Source organism: Periplaneta americana, chromosome 10 (genome assembly GCF_040183065.1).
Source record: "Periplaneta americana isolate PAMFEO1 chromosome 10, P.americana_PAMFEO1_priV1, whole genome shotgun sequence".
Lineage (NCBI taxonomy): Eukaryota > Metazoa > Arthropoda > Insecta > Blattodea > Blattidae > Periplaneta > Periplaneta americana.
In genome coordinates this window covers 164,221,975-164,246,728 of record NC_091126.1, presented here as the reverse complement: position 1 = coordinate 164,246,728, position 24,754 = coordinate 164,221,975, and the positions used below count along the sequence as shown (strand labels likewise).

General features: G+C 35.6%; 1 protein-coding gene across 1 annotated transcript in view; it reads right to left on the bottom strand.

Moving 5' to 3' along the window:
* The window catches only part of LOC138708135 (prestin-like), a 177,307-nt gene extending 154,821 nt beyond the window's left edge, over positions 1-22,486 (bottom strand). The window contains exon 1 of the mRNA XM_069838358.1: positions 22,321-22,486. Within this exon, the coding sequence (XP_069694459.1) occupies positions 22,321-22,414 (94 nt within the window). The 5' untranslated portion in view covers positions 22,415-22,486. The remainder of the gene's footprint in view (positions 1-22,320) is intronic.
* Positions 22,487-24,754: the final 2,268 nt, after the last annotated feature.

Sequence of the window (24,754 nt, the reverse complement as noted above, 5' to 3'; positions counted from 1 at the left end):
TTACAATGTCATATAATATAATCAAATGAGTTTGCGCTACAAAGATGTGTCCCATAATGGACTCTCATTTAGATGAATCGATTACTTAAAAAAATATCTCATGAAAATGACTAATATGACACTCCTCTGATTTTATAATTCGACTTAGGGTACATACTTTTTGTCACATTACAGAGCAGGGATGCAGAACTCACAGAGAGAGGGGTGGATGCATGGGGAAAGCATTGGTTCCCCTTTCACAGTCCATCGGCGTTGAATGGCTTCTCGGTGACTCATCTACAACTATGTGGCGGATTACAACAAACTCGTGCTCACGGAAAAAATGACGAAAGTGTTTCCAACTACAATAATTATAACAATAAACTGTTCACAAATGAGTCAACGTGCTTTGTGAATATTTGAATACAGAAGTATTCATTTTCCCCATTGCTATTTAAACCGGTTCTTTCCGACCGATATTGCTTCGAATTCCAACTCCAGCCAGTGAATACAAATCTTCTGTACCTGGTTATGTGAATGACGTGTGGCCTTGAGGGAATTGATGAATGACCTAGTCTGGCTTCTGACGTATGCTACAATTGGAGCGTAGTTCCGCATTGCTGTTACAGAGTATAATTCAAAATAATATTTCGGAATATGTATTATATGTCTTTCTCGTGTTAAATTTTACCGTACCTGGTTAACATGTTTCTGCCTGTTATTGGGCATCTTCAAAACTCCGAACTTGAATTCTGAAGATGGCCAATAGCAGGCCGAGACATGTTAAGCAGGTACGGTAAAATTTAACACGAGAAAGACATATAATACATATTCCGAAGTGATATAGTGATAAACGTTGTGGAATCAAGATGTATATCGAAATAATAACATACTAAAACTAATGAACTTACTGAAAAATGACTTGGTTTCATAGTTTTGAAACTGTAATCAGCTTTGAAAATGCACCTAAAACTAGTTTTTACATTTGTGCAAGTAGTTACCACTGATGGTGACTGACCTTCGGCCTGTCACGCTGGCGGCCAGGGTTTGAGTCCCGGTAGAACCTGAAAATCTCTAGTGACACGTGTGGCGGACAAGGTTACAGTTGGGGTTTTCTTTGGGGTTCTCCCGTTTACCCCTACTAGGCATCTGCCCGATCTCCATTCCACCATTATTTCATAGCATTTCCCTGAACACCGGCTGAAATGGAATGGAATTCACGGGAGGGGGCACTATGGTTCAGCACTGCGATCTGTTACGATCTATTGCGCTAATCTTCAAGCTAGGCGCATTCACAAACCCACACCGGCTGACTACACTAAGGTCCGCTGCGTACCCAGGTTTCGAGCAGGCAACCCCCTCGTCCCTAGGCCAGCCCTCTCCGTGCGTCGCCAGCCAGCGATCGGGCAATGCTGATGAAATGGAATGATGACGAAATGGTGACGGAATGATACATAGTTCGGATCAGCTTACTTAATACGCTAAGGGTGAAACCTAACCCTTTTTTCCCCCATTACTTTTTTTAAGTAGGTTATTTTACGACGCTTTATCAACATCTGAATGAGATGAAGGTGACAATGCCGGTGAAATGAGTCCGGGGTCCAACACCGAAAGTTACCCAGCATTTGCTCATATTGGGTTGAGGGAAAACCCCGGAAAAAACCTCAACTAGGTAACTTGCCCCGACCGGGAATCGAACCCGGGCCACCTGGTTTCACAGCTAGACGCGCTGACCGTTACTCCACAGGTGTGGACTCCCCATTACTACAAAGCTAGTGGATTATGGTGATTTTCTAGTTTGAAGGTTGAATTTTGTTTTGCCAACTTTGTTTCGAATTTCGGTACTGAGAAATACTACAACTGGTAGTGATTTTATAACTCTTCTGTTGGCAGCAGTGACACAAGTTGTCGGTAGTTTAAATTCTGAAAATTCAAATTGTTCTTGATTTCTGAGCCGATTACTTGAAGCTAGTGAAATTTGAACATTTATTTTTTTATTGGGTTATTTTACGACGCTGTATCAACATCTAGGTTATTTAGCGTCTGAATGAAATGAAGGTGATAATGCCGGTGAAATGAGTCCGTGGTCCAGCACCGAAAGTTACCCAGCATTTGCTCGTATTGGGTTGAGGGAAAACCCCGGAAAAAACCTCAACCAGGTAACTTGCCCCGACCAGGATTCGAACCCGGGCCACCTGGTTTCGCGGCCAGACGCGCTGACCGTTACTCCACAGATGTGGACAATTTGAACATACTAATAATTAATTAATATCAGTATTAATATTAATACATAATAAGTTATTGTATGTGTTGCTTTGTGTTATGGTTATAATTAAATATTATAGTCATTTAGGCTAAGTATAAATAAATATAACATATTTCGTGTGATATAGGCTCTTGGGTAATCGACAGAAATATCATTTCATATTTTAATTAATTTCTTTCGTGTTTGGACTTTTATTACAATAATGGAGTAAACACTCTTAAGCATATATTTCAAAGCGGCATTCGTTTTCAGAAGTCGTACTAATCATTTCACGTGATCAAACAAAATACATTTTTAGGTTAGGTCTCGTGAATCGTAAATTGTTTGATCAAAGCAATGGATTTCATGTTGTAAGACAAAATATATTTTAATATTACATTATACAGTAATCTACTAACTACTAACACAATGTGCGGGAGGTGCAGAAGGAAAATTAGGCTACTCTTCCACAAATTATTTAGAAAACACCTCCCCAACATAAAGATGAGATGTGGTAAATAAGCAAGCACATCGTTGTTGTTAATACATTATTATTATTATTATTATTATTATTATTATTATTATTATTATTATTATACATGGCATTGTCATTTTTCCCTCTTTTGGTAATATCTAGTATTAGTTGGCAACACTGAAGAGACGGCCAAATTAGCCTTTTAGGAACTACTCTTACGTGATCCTTACTAGTCCACAACTGTGGAGTAACGGCTAGCGCGTCTAGCCGCGAAACTAGGTGGCCCGGGTTCGATTCCCGGTCGGGACAAGTTACCTGGTTGAGGTTTTTCCGGGGTTTTCCCTCAACCCAATATGAACAAATGCTGGGTAACTTCGGTGTTGGACCCCGGGCTCATTTCACCGGCATTATCACCTTCATCCATTCAGACGCTAAATAACCTAAGCTGTTGAAAAAGTGTCGTAAAATAACCTACTAAAATTAAAAAAAAAGTGATCCTTACTATATATATCGAATAAGGGGAAAAACAGAATAACCCTGAGAAAAACCCCAACTGCGATCTTCTCCGCCACAAGTATCATTATGGATTATTCGATGAAAATTCCAGACATGACCAAGACTCGAAACTGGACCGCCTGCGTGACGGGCTGGAGGTCTGATCACTCAGCCACCGCAGGGGTTAAACACCGGCTGGCGACGCAAGGAGTGGGCTGGTCTAGGGATGAGTGGGGTTACCTGCTCGAAACCTGGTTAGCAGCGAACTGTTTTGGCATAGGCGGTTACGGAATGCACGCTAGTTCGAGTCATTATGGGGAGCTTATGAAATTTCGGCCAGTGAATGGGACCGGTGTCCACCCAGCATGGTGATGAATTTGGGGAGCTACACTAGGTAACGAAATTCGGTTTCGAAAACCAGCTATAACGGGTCTGAGGATCATCGTGCATACCACATAAGACGAGCACTTGCATAAATTGCGTCGACTGTTTCCCTCATGTAATTAATTTAATTAATTTATTTAATTTACTAGACGTACCCGTGCGCTCCGATACACCCGTTCGAAATAAATATAAAGTAATTACATAATTAAAATAGGACGTTTGATCCAAGGAACATTCGTGTTTGATATAAGGATAAATCGTTTATTATGTTACTTAATTTAAATTGTATTTGCATAATTAAAATGCGATCATTTTGATCCAGAGACCACTCATTTGGTCATAAAAATTATTTTAGGAAATACAGGAAACGAATGTACAGAATAGCCTATCAAGTTTTCTGTGCATAAGAAGCTATTTTAATCTTACCTGTCCTCGATTCACTCAGAAGTTACTGTAATAACATTATAGCATTATGTCCATCTAGAGAAACTACACTTTCCAATGGTGAATTAATAATTAATTATACAAATCGGTTAATTTAGCTTAAGATATTACTTTATACAAACACAGAAACATTATCTGTAGGCTATCTTTCATAGCTTTCGATTGTTGTGTCCAAGGCCCCTTATAGGCGAAGTCATTTGTTTTTTAATTCATTACACGGCCTTAGATGGCAGTTATTTTAATTTTAAAACTCATTTATCTCATTAAATATCAGTCCTATCAAAATTGTTCAAGGAATAAAACTTATCGCAAATTATTTTTAAAGAAACTTTTGTTATGTAACATTTTTCACAAAAATCAATAATCGAGATATTTCGATTTATTTAATTCAGGCCCCCTTATAACCCCCCTTTTAAATAATGCATTTTGAATGCCATATAGCCTAGAATCTAAGTTACAACGAACTTAATTTATATTCCAATTTTCATCGAAATCCGTTCAGCCATTATCGCGTGAAAAGGTAACAAACATACAGACAGACAGACAGACAGACAGACATACAAACAAAAATTTCAAAAAAGCGATTTTCGGTTTCAGGGAGATTAATTATATGTGTTAGGACCAATTATTTTTGGAAAATCGAAAATTACCAGAAAAATTTCGGCTACAGATTTATTATTAGTATAGATTTAATTTATTATTCATTCATTCATTCATTCATTCATTCATTCATTCATTCATTCATTCATTCATTCATTCATTCATTCATTCATTCATCCATCCATCCATCCACTTATTTATTTATTTATTTATTTATTTATTTATTTATTTATTTATTTCAACAAGGACTACAGAATAGAAAATCAGACTACAGGATATAATTACAACAATAGAAATAGAAATAAAATAATGCAATCAATACAAAAAGAGGATACAATAATATAAAAAATAATTGAGGACCGAATGAGCTGCTCGTGTTCGGTCGCAGGTCAGACACATTATCATTATAAGAGGAATATAGAAATTAAAATGCCAACTGAAATTAAAATTACAGCTACAATAAAAATTATATAATGTAATATGTTATTAATATAAGAGGAATATAGAAAATAAAATAAATAGCAACTGAAATTAAAATTACAGCAACAATGAAATTATATAATATAATATTAACACAGAGAACAATAATATCGTACGTGAATAAAGTAGGACAATTTATGAAAAATATATATTCCGAAATTATAGAACACAAATAGGGTAGAGTAGCATAAATCGCACCGCTTCCTAAATCGCACCACTGCTAGTTTAAAACAAGTTACTGTAGTAGTGTGGCATCTAGTGGTATTGTTACAATCTGCCATATGAACTTCCATCATGTCACTTGATTTCTGCCACTTCTTTGTGTCAGCAGCGTGGTGATAGTGTATCTAATATAATCGCTCAGGTGGATGTATATTTAGCTAACATTTTGTTTCTAAATAACGGATTTGTATGCAAAGGAATCCATAATCTTAAGATGTTATTCGTTTAAAGAGGTGTTAAAGAACATTTAACTTAGTAGGATTTTCGAACATGTGATTATAGGTTAGAATGAAGGAAATAATAACTTATGGCGTAGTTTCTCAATTCGCACCACTTTGTAGGTGCCTAATTCGCACCGGTGCGATATGAGCAACTGTATCAATTCTAACCGTACAAAAGAAGGCCCCAAAAATTTTAACTGAACTAGGAATGCATCAGGTGGGAGCAATATCAAGTGGTGAAAAGGGCGTTAATACAACAAGTGTGTGTTGTACAAGCGCACCAGGTATTTTGTGCCACCTGTGATAATTTTTAAACGTCAAACAGTGCATCCTTCATTATCAGCTGGTGCTCCTCCAGGATCGTTATTTGTTTGCTCTGAGTCAGGTTACAACAGTGAACTATTTGTCCAATAGCTCAAACATTTTTATTTCCCACTCAAACCTGCCATAGAAGAAAGTGCTGCTTCTGTATGTCCACCTATACGACCCATTCCAAAAATCTAGAAGCTAGATTATCTCGGGAAAATGGTGTGCTCCTGTTTCAGCTTCCTCGTCATAATACTCATAGGCCCAGCCTTTAGATGTTTCTAGATTTTCAGACAGCTATATCATGAAGCAGTTCTTAGGTGGTTTCGAGATAATCGTGGAGAAAAGGTGACGCAGTTTGCAGTCTGAACTGCCTGGTGAAGCTCATGGCAAATGTCTAACAATGAAAAACGCATTCAGAAAGTTTAAATGCTACGTAATTTACGCTCTATTTTTTCAATTCCATTTGAAGATGCGTTACTCTCTTTCATTAATTTCAATAAACATGTAATTTGCATTTATTACATTATTCATTCAAATACTGTTCAATATGTTCAATATTAAAAGCTTTCCTTCATCCTGTTCCCTGCAGATAAAGAGGTGCGATTTAAGAAACCGCAGGTGCTATTTAGGAAACTAGTTGCCTAAATGGCACCACTGACATGTGTTTCGAAAATGTCATTTCAATTAAAAAATATTAAATCAAATTCAAGGATTCTTTTTTTACATGAAAGGTAAACGTTCTGGGAATGTATCTCTGTAAAGGAATACAGAAAATAAAAACTGTATTGTTCAATAAAAATTATAAATGCTAATGTGGTGCGATATAGGCAACCTTACCCTATAATATATGCTGATTAATTCATATAGGCTATAAATTTATTTCATCAAATTGAAGACATTAACACGTTTCTAATTTTCTTGTTTTATGCTAGTGGGTTACATGTTAGAAGTTCCGGTTGTAATACATAAAACTATGTTACAGCTAGTTATCACTTATGTATAAGGAAAACATGTTAACTTGTATTTATCAGAAGCAAAGCCGTTGTAAGTGCTTACTGGATTATGTAACAAGGTAGGCGATATTTGAATCCCGTGTCTCAACTCTTATTGAATTATTATCGAGGAACTCTATCCCCCACCATCACTCAGTATCATCTGTGTTTTGAAGGGAAGTTAAAACAATTATTGGACTATTAATAAATATCAGCCGTTGAATTCACTAACTGACGAAATCTGAATTTGAAAACACTTCTATTTTAATCAGCGGGAACTTCGGTAAAAATTAAGGTGAATTTTTATTACTGTACTGCCAGTATAGGAAATTAAAAACGAACACTGAAAATACCTTAGTTTTGTAGTGTGGAGTAGTAGAAACTCGATGTGATCACTGGGAAAGCTGTGGTGCCACCCAACCCGCCCTAAATAGGTTCCTTACTTATATAGGAAAATTGTCGTACTTGAAGAAGGCGGCCATATTCCGTCGTTGTGACGTTATTTGAGGTGGAGTGGGAGAATGATTGCAGTGTCACCAACTGTGGCAACCATTCATATTATCTTACACACCTAACAAAGCCTAACCTAACCTAACCTAAACTAACCTAACGTGCTACACACGTATTGTAACATTCCTAACATTTAGCACACCTATTGTAACATTCCTCACAGTTTCATTTCGTTTGCCGATATTGCATCCCTGCTACGCCTGTAGCCTGGAACTCAAGAGTCATCTAGTGGAAGTGAAGTGAAACTGCGACTCTGTTAATTACGTTTACGAAGTTGCTTCTGAGTTATCTGCAATAATTATTGTGTCATTGTAGTGATAATTGCATTTATATTGTATAGTAAAAATTGAAATGTGTCGTGGCTGAGGTAAAAGTGTTCTAAATTGATTTCCAGCGCCACAATCCCATTGATAAACGTGTGAATATTCGTTAGGAGTCCGTTGGAAGTGGCAGTAGAGTAGTAAAAATTGACCAAAATTAAATTTTGAAATAATAAAGTTAACTGTAGTAACTTTCGAGGAATATCGTTTTTGTTGACGTCGTACAAAATTTTGTCGAATATCCTTTTGAGAAGATTAACTCCATATGTAGATGAAATTATTGGAGATCAACAGTGTGGTTTTAGGCGTAATAGATCGACTATTGATCAAATTTTTTGTATTCGACAAAAATTGGAGAAAAATAGGAGTATAAGGGTACAGTATATCAGTTATTCATAGATTTCAAAAAGGCGTATGACTCGGTTAAGAGAGAAGTTTTCTATAATATTCTTATTGAATTTGGTATTCCCAAGAAACTAGTTCGCTTAACTAAATGTGTCTTAGTGAAACTTGCAGCAGAGTCCGTATAGGCCATTTTCTATCTGATGCTTTTCCAATTCACTGCGGGCTAAAGCAGGGAGATGCATTATCACCTTTAATTCTTAACTTCGCTCTAGAATATACCATTAGGAAAGTTCAGAATAACACAGAGAGTTTGGAATTGAATGGATTACATCAGCTTCTTGTCTATGCGGATGACGTGCATATGTTAGGAGAAAATCCACAAACGATTAGGGAAAACGCAGAAATTCTAGTTGAAGCAACTAAAGCGATAGGGTTGGACGTAAATCCCGAAAAGACTAAGTATATGATTATGTCTCGTGACCAGAATATTATACGAAATGGAAATATAAAAATTGGAGATTTATCCTTAGAAGAGGTGGAAAAATTCAAATATGTTGGAGCAACAGTATCAAATATAAATGACACTCGGGAGGAAATTAAACGCAGAATAAATATGGGAAATGCCTGTTATTTTTCGGTTGAGAAGCTTTTGTCATCTTGTCTACTGTCAAAAAATCTGAAAGTTAGAATTTATAAAACAGTTATATTACCGGTTGTTCTGTATGGTTGTGAAACTTGGACTCTCACTTTGAGAGAGGAACAGAGATTAAGGGTGTTTGAGAATAAGGTTCTTAGGAAAATATTTGGGGCTAAGAAGGATGAAGTTACAGCAGAATGGAGAAAGTTACACAACGCAGAGCTGCACGCATTGTATACTTCACCTGACATATTAGGAACATAAAATCCAGACGTTTGAGATGGGCAGGACATGTAGCAGGTATGGGTGAATTCAGAAATGCATATAGACTGTTAGTTGGGAGGCCGGAGGGAAAAAGACCTTTGGGGAGGCCGAGACATAGATGGGAAGATAATATTAAAATGGATTTGAGGGAGGTAGGATATGATGGTAGAGACTGGATTAATCTTGCTCAGGATAGGGACCAATGGCGGGCTTATGTGAGGGCGGCAATGAACCTCCGGGTTTCTTAAAAGCCAGTAAGTAAGTAAGTAAGTAAGGAAGTAATAAATTTAAAAACTAAATTTCAGAATAATCCAAAATATAGGAATGAATATTTAGTGTTGTATTAGTTCTCTGTATCTAACCTAATAAAGTCATGATTTCTCTTACAGACATTGCATAACGAAATCAATTTATCGATCTTCTGTAAACAATTGACTTCACACAAAGAACAGAACTCTGATTGTGTTACTTTGTGTGAATACCCTGACCTTTGTAATGTGGTAAACTAGTTAACAGTGACAGTCTGTTAGAATTGTAATCTGCGTAGTCGAGGAGATAAAAGCGACGTAGTTAATCATTTTTGAACAAATTCGAGTCCCACATGTTTACGTATAAGACAGAGATAACTAGTTATCGCGTTGCATCATTATAATACTCGTTCCGATGATGTCAAAGCTCGTGGTAATTGCAATTTTAAATACATGTAAAGGAAAAGCGTATAAACCGGTCATGAATATGTTGTAGACAGCGCAATTCTTGTGTAGTCCAACCTAAACTTTGTGAAGTATTTTATTACAGAAGAAGAGATCATCAAGGTGACGCATACTTTGTTGTTTACAGCTTACGGTTTGCGCATTTCGTATCAGTTCGTGTCTTCTATCGTTTTCAGAATTACATTTCCGTTTATAGTTTCGTTCTTCAACGAAAAAGCATTCGCTTCAACTATTTGCATATCGTCATTGTTCCTGCAAAAACTCCTATGGGACATATTAATCGATTTTCAGATTTTTGCTCTATTAAATAGCTTAAATAATGATACAGCAAATAATAAAATCTCATATATGTAATTATATTTCTTCGTTTCGAAAATGTAAGAATTCAGTCTCCTCTGTACGGCTGCTATAGGATGAATAAATGTGTTTTTTATTCCTACTGAAAAAAATTTATATTTTGGACATTGGAGTCATTGCAGGAACAACGACGATATAAATATTTTATTACGCACTCAAACAAGGAGATACAATTATTTGTGACTTCCAGACGAGCCATTTTCATAATCCTAAGTAATCAGTTATCTGGTTTCCTTTATAGGCATAAATCACAGTACGTAGACCTAAGTAAATATCATTAATTTTGAACATGTTTGCATAAAATATCTATACATAATTGATTAAATGGCGATCTTACTCGTGTTAATTATGTATGCATATGTGGCTTACAGCTGTTTCGGTGTTAATTGACACCATCCTCAGAGCCTACTGGATCTCGGCGCTATCTCAGCTTCGCTGCCTGTTGTGTGGTTGCGTTCGTGTGATGAAGAGTTGTGTCAAATAGCGTGTGTGTTCTGAAATTGATCTGTGTGTTGAGAATTTGATTAGGGTGTGTTTTAGTGTGTCGGTATATTTCATATTGTTGTAGTGTGTTGAGTTCTTGGTTTTTGGGTTGTATGTGTAGGATTTCCATGTCTGTGTTTATGTTATTGTATGTGTGGTTAGCATTAGTTATGTTTTCGGCATATGTAGATTTATTGTGTCCTCTGGTTGAGATAGCGCCGAGATCCAGTAGGCTCTGAGGATGGTGTCAAGTAACACCGAAACAGCTGTAAGCCACACATGCTTACATAATTGACACGAGTAAGATCGCCATTTAATCAATTATTTATTTTCAATTGTTAAAAGTAGTGTACGAAAGATTCAACATGGAAGATATCTATGCACAATTTATAATTCAACGTTTATATTTAAGGAAATCGGTATTTGAAAGGGATGTAAATATTAACATAAGTTGGTGGTTCATAATGGGACTGTGTCTTGTCAAATAACCAATAGCACTGTCAAATTAAATTGCTGAAAGGAAATGTGTGAAAATAGTTGCTTTTGTGAATAATCCTCGAAGAACAGCTAGAGAGTTTAGAAACAGGTACTGCTAATCCTTTAATAAAAGGGATCCGTGCGTAATTGCACATCGTGTTTTGATTAGCCTGTTCTGGAGGCGGTAGGAACCTCATAAAAATCTCAACGGAATTTAGAAATAATTCTGTAGTTAATAGGTATTTAATAGGTACAACTGAGGTACGAGCCAAATAGTTTCTTTGCTAGTTCACGTAATGTAAAATATTACAAAAAATAGTTGGTTATAATACAGAGAATATCTTCATTATGAGTTGTAGATTTCAAATAGAAACGTACTGATAATTTCACTGATAATTCTTATACAGGGACATCATTTTATTTTTACTAACATTTTTAATATTAACCTGTCTATACCTTTAGAGAACCGGAAACACCGCTTGCTCCCCCCTCCAAGACTGGAGTTCGATGATACTGGCGTAAAACACAAATCACTCTACTAGGTATAGGAAGGAAGAAAAGTAGTTCATCCATTTACGTAAACTAGGAAATTACGCGATTTTGAGTTTGATAATTTTCATTAGGTTTTTCTTTAATGAAAGTACAGTACTGTATTAAGAATAAGTGTTTTTACTCACGAAGTGAGTTATCCATGCGAACGTATTCATTATGCGGTGTATATTATACTGTCTACAGCACATTAGCGTACAATATAGAGAAAGAAGTTAAATTGAAAAAAATAATCATAATATGAATATTTAAACACAATTTTGAAAATGGTGGCCGTTCATTTCGATACAGGCTTCAGTTCTTTTGTGCATATTATCGCACTATAGACTATTGCATCTAATTCCAATTGCCAGTTTCGTCCTTCGTACTAGTAACTCATGTTGAAATAATTCTATACTTACTCTACGTACTGTTAATTCAATCTTCACTTCTGCCCGACCCGAAAATATAAAATTACTCAGACATGCTATCTACTGTCCGTCCAAGTGGTTATGCCGCATGATTGTAGAAAGGGAGGAAATCATGTGACAGTTAATTACTTAACGAGGCCCTTTTATTTAAGTTAAATTAAACAGCTGTATAATATTACGTAAACGCCCAATTCCTAAGAGAAATTAATGTTTTCAGAAAAGAGCTAAGACAGCCCAGCTTTTACAGAGGGGCGAGCAGAAACAGGTGGGGGAAATCGGGATGCGACGTAGGCAAACGGACAGTACCTGTGCGAAAATATGATTCAATATTGAAAGCTCTTTCGTCACTGGAAAACGCGAACATATTTCTGGAACGTACTATACTCAGTAACTCAGTACTGCTTACTATCTGCTGTCTTGGCTCTGTGTGGAGTTGGAACTTCATTAGTAGAAGGGGTGGGAGTGAAGTACAATCAAAAACTCAGGTACAATAAAAATTGAAGTAAAAATAAAATGATGTCCCTGTATTTCATTTGCATTATCCCCAGATAAATTTACTCTAAGTAGGCCTACTAAATACAAATAAAATGAGTATAACAATTTAAGAGAGATCGCTATACGACGACAGATTTTTGGGTATCGGGGATGCTGTAAATGTCATATCTCTGTCGAATATAATATAGAATTATTAAAACATTTTCTTTATATTTCGGCAGATGTATCTCAAATATACTACCCGTCCGTTGTAAGTTGACCAGTGTTGTGTCCACGAACTAGCAGAGTGCGTCATTCCCTTCACGAATACTTTGATTCCCTCAATGCTCCGCGCTCCGTAATCGTCTACGATGTATGTATAAAACGACAGTGGCGACATCAGCGCTCAGCGGTCATGGAACATTGAAAGCGTAGTAATTTTTTTTACTTGGTTATATAATGACGCTGTATCGACTACGAGGTTATATAGCGTCGATGGAATTGATGATAGCGAGATCGTATTTGGCGAAATGAGGCCGGAGATTCGCCATAGATTACCTGACATTTGCCTTACGGTTGGAGAAAACCTCGGAAAAATCCAACCAGGTAATCTGCTCAAGCAGGAATGAACCCGCGCCCGAGCGCAACTTTGGATCGGCAGGAAAGCGCTTTAGCCGACTGAGCTACACCGGTGGCTAGCAAATTGTTATTACTGTGTATTATTACAAATGGCTTTTAGAGAACCCGAAGGTTCATTGCCGTCCTCACATAAGCCCGCCATCGGTCCCTATCCTAAGCAAGATTAATACAGTCCCTAGCATCATATCCGAACACCCTCAAATCCATTTTTATATTATCCTCCCGTCTACGTCTCGGCAAAGGTCTTTTTCCTTCCGGCCTCCCAACTAACACTCTATATGCACTTCTGGACTCGCAAATTCGTGTTTCATGCCCTGCCCATCTCAAACTTCTGGATTTGATGTTCCTAATTATGTGAGGTGAAGAATACAATGCGTGCAGTTCTGTGTTGTGTAACTTTCTCCATTCTCCTGTAACTTCATGCCTCTTAAGGCTGATTCACAATAAACCGGGAACTTAAGCGATAGCGATAACGAGAACGAGAACGGAAATATTTTAAAATAAATGAGTTTAAATGTGACCATTCACAATAGGTAATTGTGAATGCTCACAATAGGTAATTGTAAATGCTCACATTTATGTACATTTATTTTGACAATATTTCCGTTCTCGTTCTCGTTGTTGTTCCCGTTCCCGGTTTATTGTGAACCAGCCTTTAGCACCAAATATTTTACCTAGCATATTATTCTCGAAAACCTTTAACCTCCCTCAAAGCTGAGAGTCCAAGTTTCACAACCATACAGAACAATTATTATTAAGTTATTATTATTATAATTATTGTTATAATTATTATTATTATTGTTATAATTATTATTATTATTATTATTATTATTATTATTATTATATCATCATCATCAGTGGTGTGACAGTCCATGAAGAGCCAAGAACGACCAGCCGTCTGTTGGTCTCAGGTCCACATACCGCGGCAGAGGTGAACGATCATCCAACAAGAACGAGGGTACCGTGTGGTCAGCACGATAATCCCCCGGGCGTTATATCCGATATTTGAAACCGGATTTTGCTAGTTACCGTGGCCCCCCAAATTCATAACCATGCTGGTTTGGTACCGGTTCCACGCACTGGCTGAAATTTCATGAGGAAGTCCCTTCCCATGAGGACTCTAGCCAGCCCTCATTCCATCACGATAGTCCAGACATGATGCCTTAGACCACGACGCTACGGCGCGGGGCCATATGTAAGTCTCTACCTTTTAATTATACTCGTACGTATCGGTATTTTGCATAAGTTGATATCAGATGGGTGTATGTATGATGTGAACTCTTCTGATATTAATTCACTATTAATGGAAATAGAAAATATATGTGATATACATACTGAATTTTTATTAAATTTAGGACGATTTATCAACTGCGAAAGTTATCTAGCGTCAGACTAATAATGCAAGCGAAATGAGTCGAGTAAAGCGCCGAAAATTGACCAGCGATTTTTTCTTAATCGGTTGAGGGGAACCCCCGGAAAATCTTCAACCGGGTAAATTTTCCCAACCAAGATTTGAACCCGGGGCCGCTCGTTTTACGGTGGGACATTCTAACAGTTACTCCACAGAGCTAGACTACTGAAATTTATTATTTCAAGTACATGGCCGTAAATTACCTACACGCCAACTAACCAAGAATACTGTGAAATCAGACCTTTCAAGAAGTTGTAAACGCGTATTCTTAATGTGAAAATTCTCCCGATCGTAACAAAGGTGCCTTGAGAATTAATGACGATTAATTATTAAACAAATATTAATCCCGATTAAAGGTACCGATCTGCCTGGCTTTTAAATTAATTATTTATAACGAGAAAAAGTTAATTTGAATATGTTGCGGCTGTCTCCAAAAACTTTAAAATTTTCACAAAAATATTCAAACTTATTATTTTCTTTGATATCCACAAAAACCACGATTAAATTAATTTTAGAATATATACTCTAATTGTAAACCACATGACAACAGATTTTTAGTATCAGTTGACTAAATAATCGTTTCTTAAGGTTAATGCATCATACAGTAGAGCATCGATTATCCGAAACAATTGGGGACGGGGCTGTTCGGATAACTGATTTTTCGGATAACCGATCATCTACGAAAACAAATTGTACCGGTGTCATAGGAGCAGTATGAAACAAAGAAACACTGATATGAAATAAAAAACTGTACATACAATATATATATATATTGTATCACACGTCCTGCAAGTAACACAGAAAATTGACTATATTACCAACAGCGGTCACCGGTCACGATAAAAGTAGGCCCACGGGCTATGGGTAAGAAGTTGTAGGTTCAAGAGTAATTATTTGTATTTGTAAAATAAGGTTCTTGCACTTTGTATTGCAGCAGGTATGGGACTATATTAATTAATTAATTGTCTAAACATAATAAATAATATTTAATCCAATAACAACTTAACTTACGTTTTACATTATATTTCAATGAAAGTGAAAGTATTCTCTGATGTTTGAAGAAATAAAAACACAGATATAGAATAAATAGTCTGCCATTAAACTAATTATATTAATTAATTGTTTAAGCGTAATAAAGTAACTCTAGGTGCTATGAAAACTTTGAATTTTCTTTTATGTAATATAAAAATACATAAAGCTACAAAATGTTCTAATTATTTACAACACAATATGCTTGGGGGTCAAAAAGACCCCAGATAAGTAGCATGAAATTCTAGAGCTGCTAAGTTCCGAAGGTTACCGCCAATTAAAGAAAATCGGCATTGAATTTTTTTGGAAATACTGAAAAAATTGTTTTGTAACTGAGATTATATCCAGAATATTTATCAAGCTACTTCAAGTTCTGGCTCCGGACAGAAGAATTTTAAGATGGATAACCAGACTTGTATCTCTGATTGAGGTTCTAGCTGATATGTATATCTATTATCAGGCAGTACATCTCACTTGACGATATGTGTCAGAAGAAGAGCAATTGTTTGTGTGATCTGAAATCTGATAACTGATTAGTGGAATATGTAGCTAATAGGCGATGTAGCCTATGCATTGGAGGGGGAAAGGAACTGGCCACTCTACACCCATTATCTCCTGGCCTAGTTGTCTCATTGCATGCCTTATTAGTGTTACTTATGACGTAGAGCTAGGATTCGTATGTAATAAAAGCTAATATTTTTAGTCGGTATAGGTTATAAATATGCAAGCCATGCCCCCACTCCTTATACTTGCCATTCTTGTCATCCATTACTTCGATTAGTTAGCGCTAAAGCCTTGGTTTTTCTGAACCGACGCATGCGACGTGCGAGATGCGAGGTCCGCCTCGCACAAATCCGGACTACGTGAGAGATAGTGAGTGGTTTCTATAACTGCGAGATGCGAGGTCTGCGCACCTAGCAACTATAGAAACCACTCACTATCTCTCACGAGGAGTGGATCAGGACAGCACGTTTGCACATCTCCTTTTTATGTTAGGTTAGGTTCTTTTCAAACTGAAATGGCGAGTGAAGCGTACAGTTAAAATTATTCTAACCTAACCTAACCTAACCTAACCTAACCTAACCTTTTTATGTTAAGTTAGGTTAGGATAGGTTAGGTTAGGTTGGAGTAATTTTAACTGTACGCTTCACTCGTCATTTCAGTTTGAAAAGAACCTAACCTAACATAAAAAGGAGATGTGCAAACGTGCTGTCCTGATCCACTCCTCTCTCACGTAGTCCGGATTTGTGGGAGGCTTTAGAGTTTTTTAATCCTCTTAACCACCACTTACAAAACAGCGGAGGGGTTTAATAGCCGCATTGCCTAGTCCTTGTGACTTTTCTTGCATTTCGAGTCTTGTCAACCAGACTTAAAACCTTCTTAACCTTCTCACATCGACTCGACTATACTCGACGTCATTCTTAACTCCTACTACAAAATTTGTACTACAAAATTTCTGTTTTTTTCGTAACTGTGTTGGTTTTTTTAACGAGTTCTTTGGACCTGACTGAAAGGAAACCTAAGAAAGTGGCTAAATTATTTTTCTTGTGGACTATCTTTTTGTAATGCATATGCAATGTTTCTCTATATTAAGAATGCTGTTAATATGAGTTCCACGATTTCAGACACTTGTTTTATGTATTATAGCAGTATTATTTGAAGCTACATTAGTTTGTATGATTGTTATTACTTTTAAAACATATTTGAAATCTTATGCCAAAGTGAACTATGTCAAAATTTAATATCAAGCTCAAGATTGTGGAATGTGATGATGTGCTGCAAGTGTTCTTATAAAGTCTAGCTTTTTTTAGAAGTATATTATTTCAATGTACCGAAGTACATATGATATTTCCATGCAGATATTCTGCGTCATCATACGATGGAAGAGTAATGGAACGGAGAAAAATTCTCTCCGGCGCCGGGATTTGAACCCGGGTTTTCAGCTCTACGTGCTGATGCTTTATCCACTAAGCCACACCGGAAGACTTATGAATATTTTGAGCTCAGAACAAATTCAAAATTCCAAGTGATTAAGTTGCTGTAAGCCTACAAAGTTAACTCTGTTTTTCTCAAAATATGTGTTATGACGCTTAGTTCAGTTTGGCATAAGACCATCCAAATAATTCCTAGCTCTACAGTTATGAGGTTCAAACCTGCCTTCGGACAGTTCACTAAATAACAACAACCAGACTTAATTGGGCCTTGTCATCTAAATAAGCACCTACACATATTGGACCTTAGTGATGACATGAAGCAACTTGTAAGAAATGTGGGATGCAGGTTGAGACCTATATTCTCTGCTAAGGAAATTGAAGTAATTAAACCCAGTAGTACCACAAGGCTGGTATTGCATTGTGGTCTTCTGGGTTGATTTCCAGCTCATGGGGTGCACAATGGGCAATTTGTGCCTAAGTGCTGTAGCCCCTAATTGAAATGTACACCCTTAAATCAGAAGAAGAAGAAGTCACTTACGGTACTATGAAAACAAATCGTTAAAAAAGGAAAACACAAAACTAGTGTTAACAACTGACTGACAAAAGAAATAATCCCTTTTGGGATCATTGCGTTCGTGCCTGAATTTTATATTGGCCGTTCATTCATAGTTTTCTGCAAACGGCAGGTCTTTCACTGCAAACCCAGCATTCTCCAATCTTTTCTCTTTTCTGCTTTCCTCTTTGTCTCCGCCAGGAAAGAATTGTGACTCCACAGTTAGGACGTGTAAGAGATGTGGAATAATAATAATAATAATAATAATAATAATAATAATAATAAAATGATACTCGGAAGGAAATTAAACACAGAATAAATATGGGAAATGCCTGTAATTATTCTGTTGAGAAGCTTTTATCATCCAGTCTGCTGTCAAAAAATCTGAAAGTTAGAATTTGTAAAACAGTTACATTACCAGTTGTTCTTTATGGTTGTGAAACTTGGACTTTCACTTTGAGTCTTTGGGGAGCATAGGTTAAGGGTGTTTGAGAATAAGGTGCTTAGGAAAATATTTGGGGCTAAGAGGGATGAAGTTACAGGAGAATGGAGAAAGTTACACAACACAGAACTGCACGCATTGTATTCTTCACCTGACATAATTAGGAACATTAAATCCAAACGTTTGAGATGGGGAGGGGATGTAGCACGCATGGGCGAATCCAGAAATTCATGTAGAGTGTTAGTTGGGAGGGCGGAGGGAAAAAGACCTTTAGGGAGGCCGAGACGTAGATGGGAAAATAATATTAAAATGGATCGGGATATGATGATAGAGAATGGATTAATCTTGCTTAGGATAGGGACCAATGGCGGACTTATGTGAGGACGGGAATGAACCTCCGGGTTCCTTAAAAGCCAGTAAGTAAGTATAATAATAATAATAATAATAATAATAATAATAATAATATCCATTTTTTCATTTATTTCCAAAACGAGTAAGTCTACGAAAGTTCCTGTTACACAGAAGAGAAATTTAAGCCTTGAAATTGTTGTCTGGAGAGGTATTCAATTAGAAATTTATACTATAGATATCTTTTTCGCTTTATCTTCGTAATGGCTTGTGTTGTATTAAATGTGGAACGTTACTTGTACAGATATATTAAAGTACTAAAATTCTTGATTAAACAAGTTTTGATTGGAGACTCAGTGATACAAATGACGATTGCCTTATCCGGAATAAAGCGGTTGATGTTAATAAGAGTCTATCTAATCTCGTTGATTACTTCTTCTTACGCGATAAACAAAATTATAAAAAAATGTTGTACAGTTAATTATTAGTTAAAATAATTACATTTCATATGCATCTATTCTGGTTGAATGACTCGTAGGTACTGATTATGAAGAAAATCCGTCTTAATAAAAATTGCTTTACACACAGATGGCATGTCAGAGATGCCAAAGACGTGTAAATTCGTGAAAATCTCTAGTAAGGTATTTCCAGCGTAAGATTTTTCTCTGTATACAGGGTGTAAATAAAAGATACGTATAAACTTTTGGGGAATATTCGTCCCCACATCTAGCGGATGAAAATATATTATATGAACATAGATAGGGAAACACTTTATTTCCTTCTTAAAGCTGGTCCACAATAAACCGGGAACGGAATCGACAACTAGAACGGGAACGGAAAAATTGTTAAAATAAATGTATTTAAATGCGAGCATTCACAATTAACGAGAAGCTAGCGCTTCGACACCTTAGAAGTGCTTCGGAATGGATCCTGTCTGCTTGGTCACCTTGGCGGTATGAACTTAAGGCGAGTAAGTGATCTCATGCGGCCGGTGGACTGGTACACCTCATTCTTATTCATCCCACAATTCGGGCTGCACAATAGACCACTGTAGAGCCGACGTGCTGAAGGGTTGTCCCTAATCCGCCCCTAGCCACTCGGTATTATTAATACTATATTATCCACACACAGGATTGGAGTCTTACAAAAGTTTATCTACACAATATGAAAGTGCCGGTAATAAACTGTAATTATTGTTAATATATATTATACAAATAACCTTTAGATTTCATTGATGATTTATACTTCTCGCCTTCGTATAAATATACAGTAAAGTATTTTACACAACAGGAGTCAAGAATTTATATTTATAAAATGTGAAATGTTACCGAAATTATGTTCCTTAGTGCGAAATAACTCAGAAATTTGTCAAATAATATACCAAAATTTAAGATTTTAGACACCGTAAAATAAGATCCTTCGTCGTCGTCATCATAATCATAATCATAATCATAATCCAAATGTTGGGTAACTTTCGATGCTGGACCTCGGAATCATTTCACCGCCATTATCACCTTCATCTCATTCAGACGCTGAATAACTTAAGATGTTGATAAAGCGTCGTAAAATAACCTACAATAAAATCATCATAATCATCGTCGTCGTCTTCCAGTCAAGAAACAGAACGAGTTGTCTGTTACGTTATCGTACCATGTCTTAACCGGACGTTCAACGATACCGCAGGATTATCATAGGACTGTCCTTGTATCCATTCTCTCTATGTGATAGCTCCAGTTTTTACTTAATTTCTCAATGTACTCTGGAATCTGTTCAAGTCCCACATAGGAAGAGAAAATTGAAAAATTTATAAAAATTTAGGTAGATTAAATTCAGCTGTGAAATCACTTTTAATATAGAAACATTATTATTATTATTATTATTATTATTATTATTATTATTATTATTATTATTATTACTTACTTACTTACTTACTGGCTTTTAAGGAACCCGGAGGTTCATTGCCGCCCTCACATAAGCCCGCCATAGGTCCCTATCCTGAGCAAGATCAATCCAGTCTCTATCATCATATTCCACCTCAATCAAATCCATTTTAATATTATCTTCCCATCTACGTCTCGGCCTTCCCAAAGGTCTTTTTCCCTCCGGCCTCCCAACTAACACTCTATATGCATTTCTGGATTCGTCATTATTATTATTATTATTATTATTATTATTATTATTATTATTATTATTATTACGTTAATATTAATATTAAATAAAAATACATTATTATTGCTATTGTAATATTCAGAAATGCATGCTGATAATTATTTTAAGAGATAAAATAGAAATTCTTCTTTCGGAACAATCAAAGAGAAATTTGCTTCTAACCACCCTTAGAATTCTTAAAAAAAAATATATATAGATTAAAAAAAAAACTCGTGTTTCACAAATATATTTTTTTTCTACTGTATGTTCTCATCCGAAAGGTGCTATTAATTTGTCTTTTATTCTTTAATATTATGTTATATTAGGTCTATAGGTTATAAATTCACTGAATTTACTTATATATTTATATTTAAGTTCAGGTATTTTACTGGCATTTTTGTAGTTATATTAATTGAGTTTTTATTATTTAACTCTCACTAATAAATCTTGAATTTTGAATTATATTAAATTAATCAATAATTTTTTTCATCTTGTAGTGAACTAAATTTGTCGCAACGGGGTTAAGGGGAAAGGATGGTATTTTTGATGAAAAATGACTAAATTTTCAAAAAAGAATATATTCTTTAAAATACTCTGTGATATGTGTTGATCGCCGTTTTTAAACTTCCTGCATTATGGATTTTTAAATCACTCGCCCACTTTTATTGTTGTTTCCGGTAAATTAAATTTTCAAAACTTTTTTTTCTTTAAAATACTCTTTGATATGTGTGGAATGCATTGCATAACATTTTGTGGGTATTTGTGCCGTTATCGGATGTTGAGACGTAATTTTTAAACTTCCTGCGCTATGGATTTTTAAATCACAGGCCCGCTTTTATCGGTTTCCAGTAACTTCATTTTTTTTTTGCTACATTGCCAGACAAAATGGATATAATTTCTGAACTATTAAAGATACATGCATGAAATTTAGAACACACATTCTTTAGACTATTAGGAAACTTTTCTCTGTAACAGAATTTTGTTAATTGATTTCATTTTAAAAATACGTCCGTTTGTTTGCAAGAAAGGAAATCAGAAAATTGTTACTACATTTTAATTGTTTATTTTACAAACGTAGGGACTAATATCAAAATTCTGTTACAGACAGTTTGTAGAACATACTTTTGCAAATATATTGCAAAAAACTGTTTGAATCTATCTTTAAAAACGGTTTAGATATATCGGTTACAATCCTGGATTGTGTATATTTTTTTCAAATTTGGGCCCCAATAATTTTTTTTTATATTTTTATTTGGTTGAGTTGCCACAGCTATGAGCTCTCTACATACAAAACATTAATAATATACACCAAATAGGAAAAAAGTTAAAAAAATACCATCCTCTCCCCTTAAATTACGTATATAACTGACACATATTGTGATACAATTTTTTTGCGACTGCTGAGTGATTTAGTAATTTTTTTTAACTTACCAGTGGAGGTTGGTTTGGAGTAGCCACATGTCCGATGGAGGTCCTCCTGTTCGTAGACGGGTCTCTCGACCTTCAGAGTACAGTCCTTGTCCATATTGTGAGTTTAACGCACACCGACTAAGCGGTTACTCACAGCCCGCTGTCTTTTATATAGAGACTCACTGCTCGCGACCTCGTGGTTCGCTGTTATCGGCCGCGGAGCGGGAGGTGTGACCTGGAAGTGAATTTTCATTATAAAAACCCTACTATTCCATGCACTTTCAAGACCATTTCCTATTTGTTTCTATTTAATTTTCGATCATTAAATGAAGGAAATACACATTTCAGACTTGATTCCAGACACTGATTCCAGTTACATTAAATACGTGGTGCACTTTAGTTTCAGCGTGAGAAGAGTTGTGTTTTTTCATCCATGCTTTGAGATACGATTTCTTCGATGATTTGGAACTAATTTTAGGATCCATAACCACGTTCGTATGTTCTACAGGGCGATTCTATAAGACTGAGAAATTCTGTGTCTCCAATGCGTAATATGATTAATTCTTGCAGCTTTTATGATGATAATAATAATAATAATAATAATAATAATAATAATAATAATAATAATCTACACTAATAATAAATCTGTAGCCAAAATGTTTCTGGTAATTTTCGATTTTCCAAAAATAATTGGTGTTAACATGTATATTTAACCATCCTGAAACCGAAAATCGCTTTTTTTAAGTTTTTGTTTGTATGTCTGGATGTTTGTTACCATTTCAAGCGACAATGGCCGAACCGATTTATATGAAAATTGAAATATAAACTAAGTTCGTTGTAACTTAGATTTTGGGCTATATGGCATTCAAAATACTTTATTTAAAAGGGGGTGGTTATAAGGGGTCTGAATTAAATAAACCGAAATATCTAGCTTATTATTGATTTTTGTGAAAAATGTTGCATAAAAAAGTTTCTTTAAAAATGATTTCCGATACGTTTCATTCCAAGCAAAATTTTGATGGGACTAAATTGCATCAAACACGGATGTTCTCTCAACCAAATGATCATATTTTAATTATTTACATGTAATAACAATTAAGAAATATGTTAAAGGTATTATCATTGCACTAAATGAGTGGTCTCTGGTCCAAAATGATCGCATTTTAATTATTTAAATACAATTTAAATTAAGTGACATATTAAACGATTTATTCTTCTATCAAACACGAATGTTCCCTGGACCAGATGTCCTATTTCAATTACGTAATTACTTTATATTTATTTCTAACAAGTGCAGTGGAGCGCACGGGTACAGCTAGTAATAATAATAATAATTCTTTCTTTATAATTCTTTCTTTATTTATAGACTACTGACCAGTGCCGTAGCATGAAATTTTGAGCAGGGGAAGCTAACTCAAGTTGTCTTTCATGCAATATGAGAAAATGTATTACAAAAATAGAGTCTTAAAATAAATAGTAGTCAATTTCAAGTCAGCAGTCGAAGATTGGTTGGAACATCGTAAGTAACACCAATAAGCATGACCTCAAACGAGACGTAATAAAATACGATTTCACGGTTTACACATATCTCTAACAAATAGACACGTATACGTATAACATTAGCTCACTCCCTGTCATACTTAGAGAAATCACAATATTAGTATCATTACGTAAGTATGCGTCTGTCTTTTGGTGGTGTCCTTCATTGACAGCAAGGGAGTCGGTCATTTGTTTTTTAAATCACACTTTTGTTCGTAAGTCAGTCTTGATAATACAATTGTCCTAAAAATTCAAGTAAATTAGTGTCAGGAACTGTTATTTCGCTCATTATTTATTATATCAGCCACAATGCACACTAACACTTCAACTGAACACAACTGACGAATAGGGATAACTCGGAAACTACTTATTTTAAATGTTAAAGCTAGCTTCTTTGCGAGCCTTGCGACTAGGGTAGTTTAAAAGGGATGGAAAATCTGCGGGGTGGATTACACAGAAGGAACCGGTCTGCTTGGAAGCTGATGTGTGCAGGCTTCTTGTTTGCTGCTGCATCACAAATAATCCTGAGCTGCCGCATCACAATATTTAGCGCGTAAATATAAATTCTATTAAAATTGATAAATAATTTTCTCCATAAACTGCAGGTTTATTATGAAATTATTATTAACTGGGGAAGCTAAGCTTTTTAGCTTACATTGACGCTACGCCACTGCTACTGACAGAGTTAAGGCCATAGGGCCTTCTCTTACACTCTACCAGGTCACAAAGTATACAAGCAGTTAAAATTTAACAAAAAGTTAAAGAACAGAATATTAACATATTATAAAATAATAATAATAATAATAATAATAATAATAATAATAATAATAATAGCATAATGAAATCGATTCTAAACAACGTGAAATAATACCATAATAGAAAAAAGTAAAATACATTGGAATATAGTGAAAGCAAC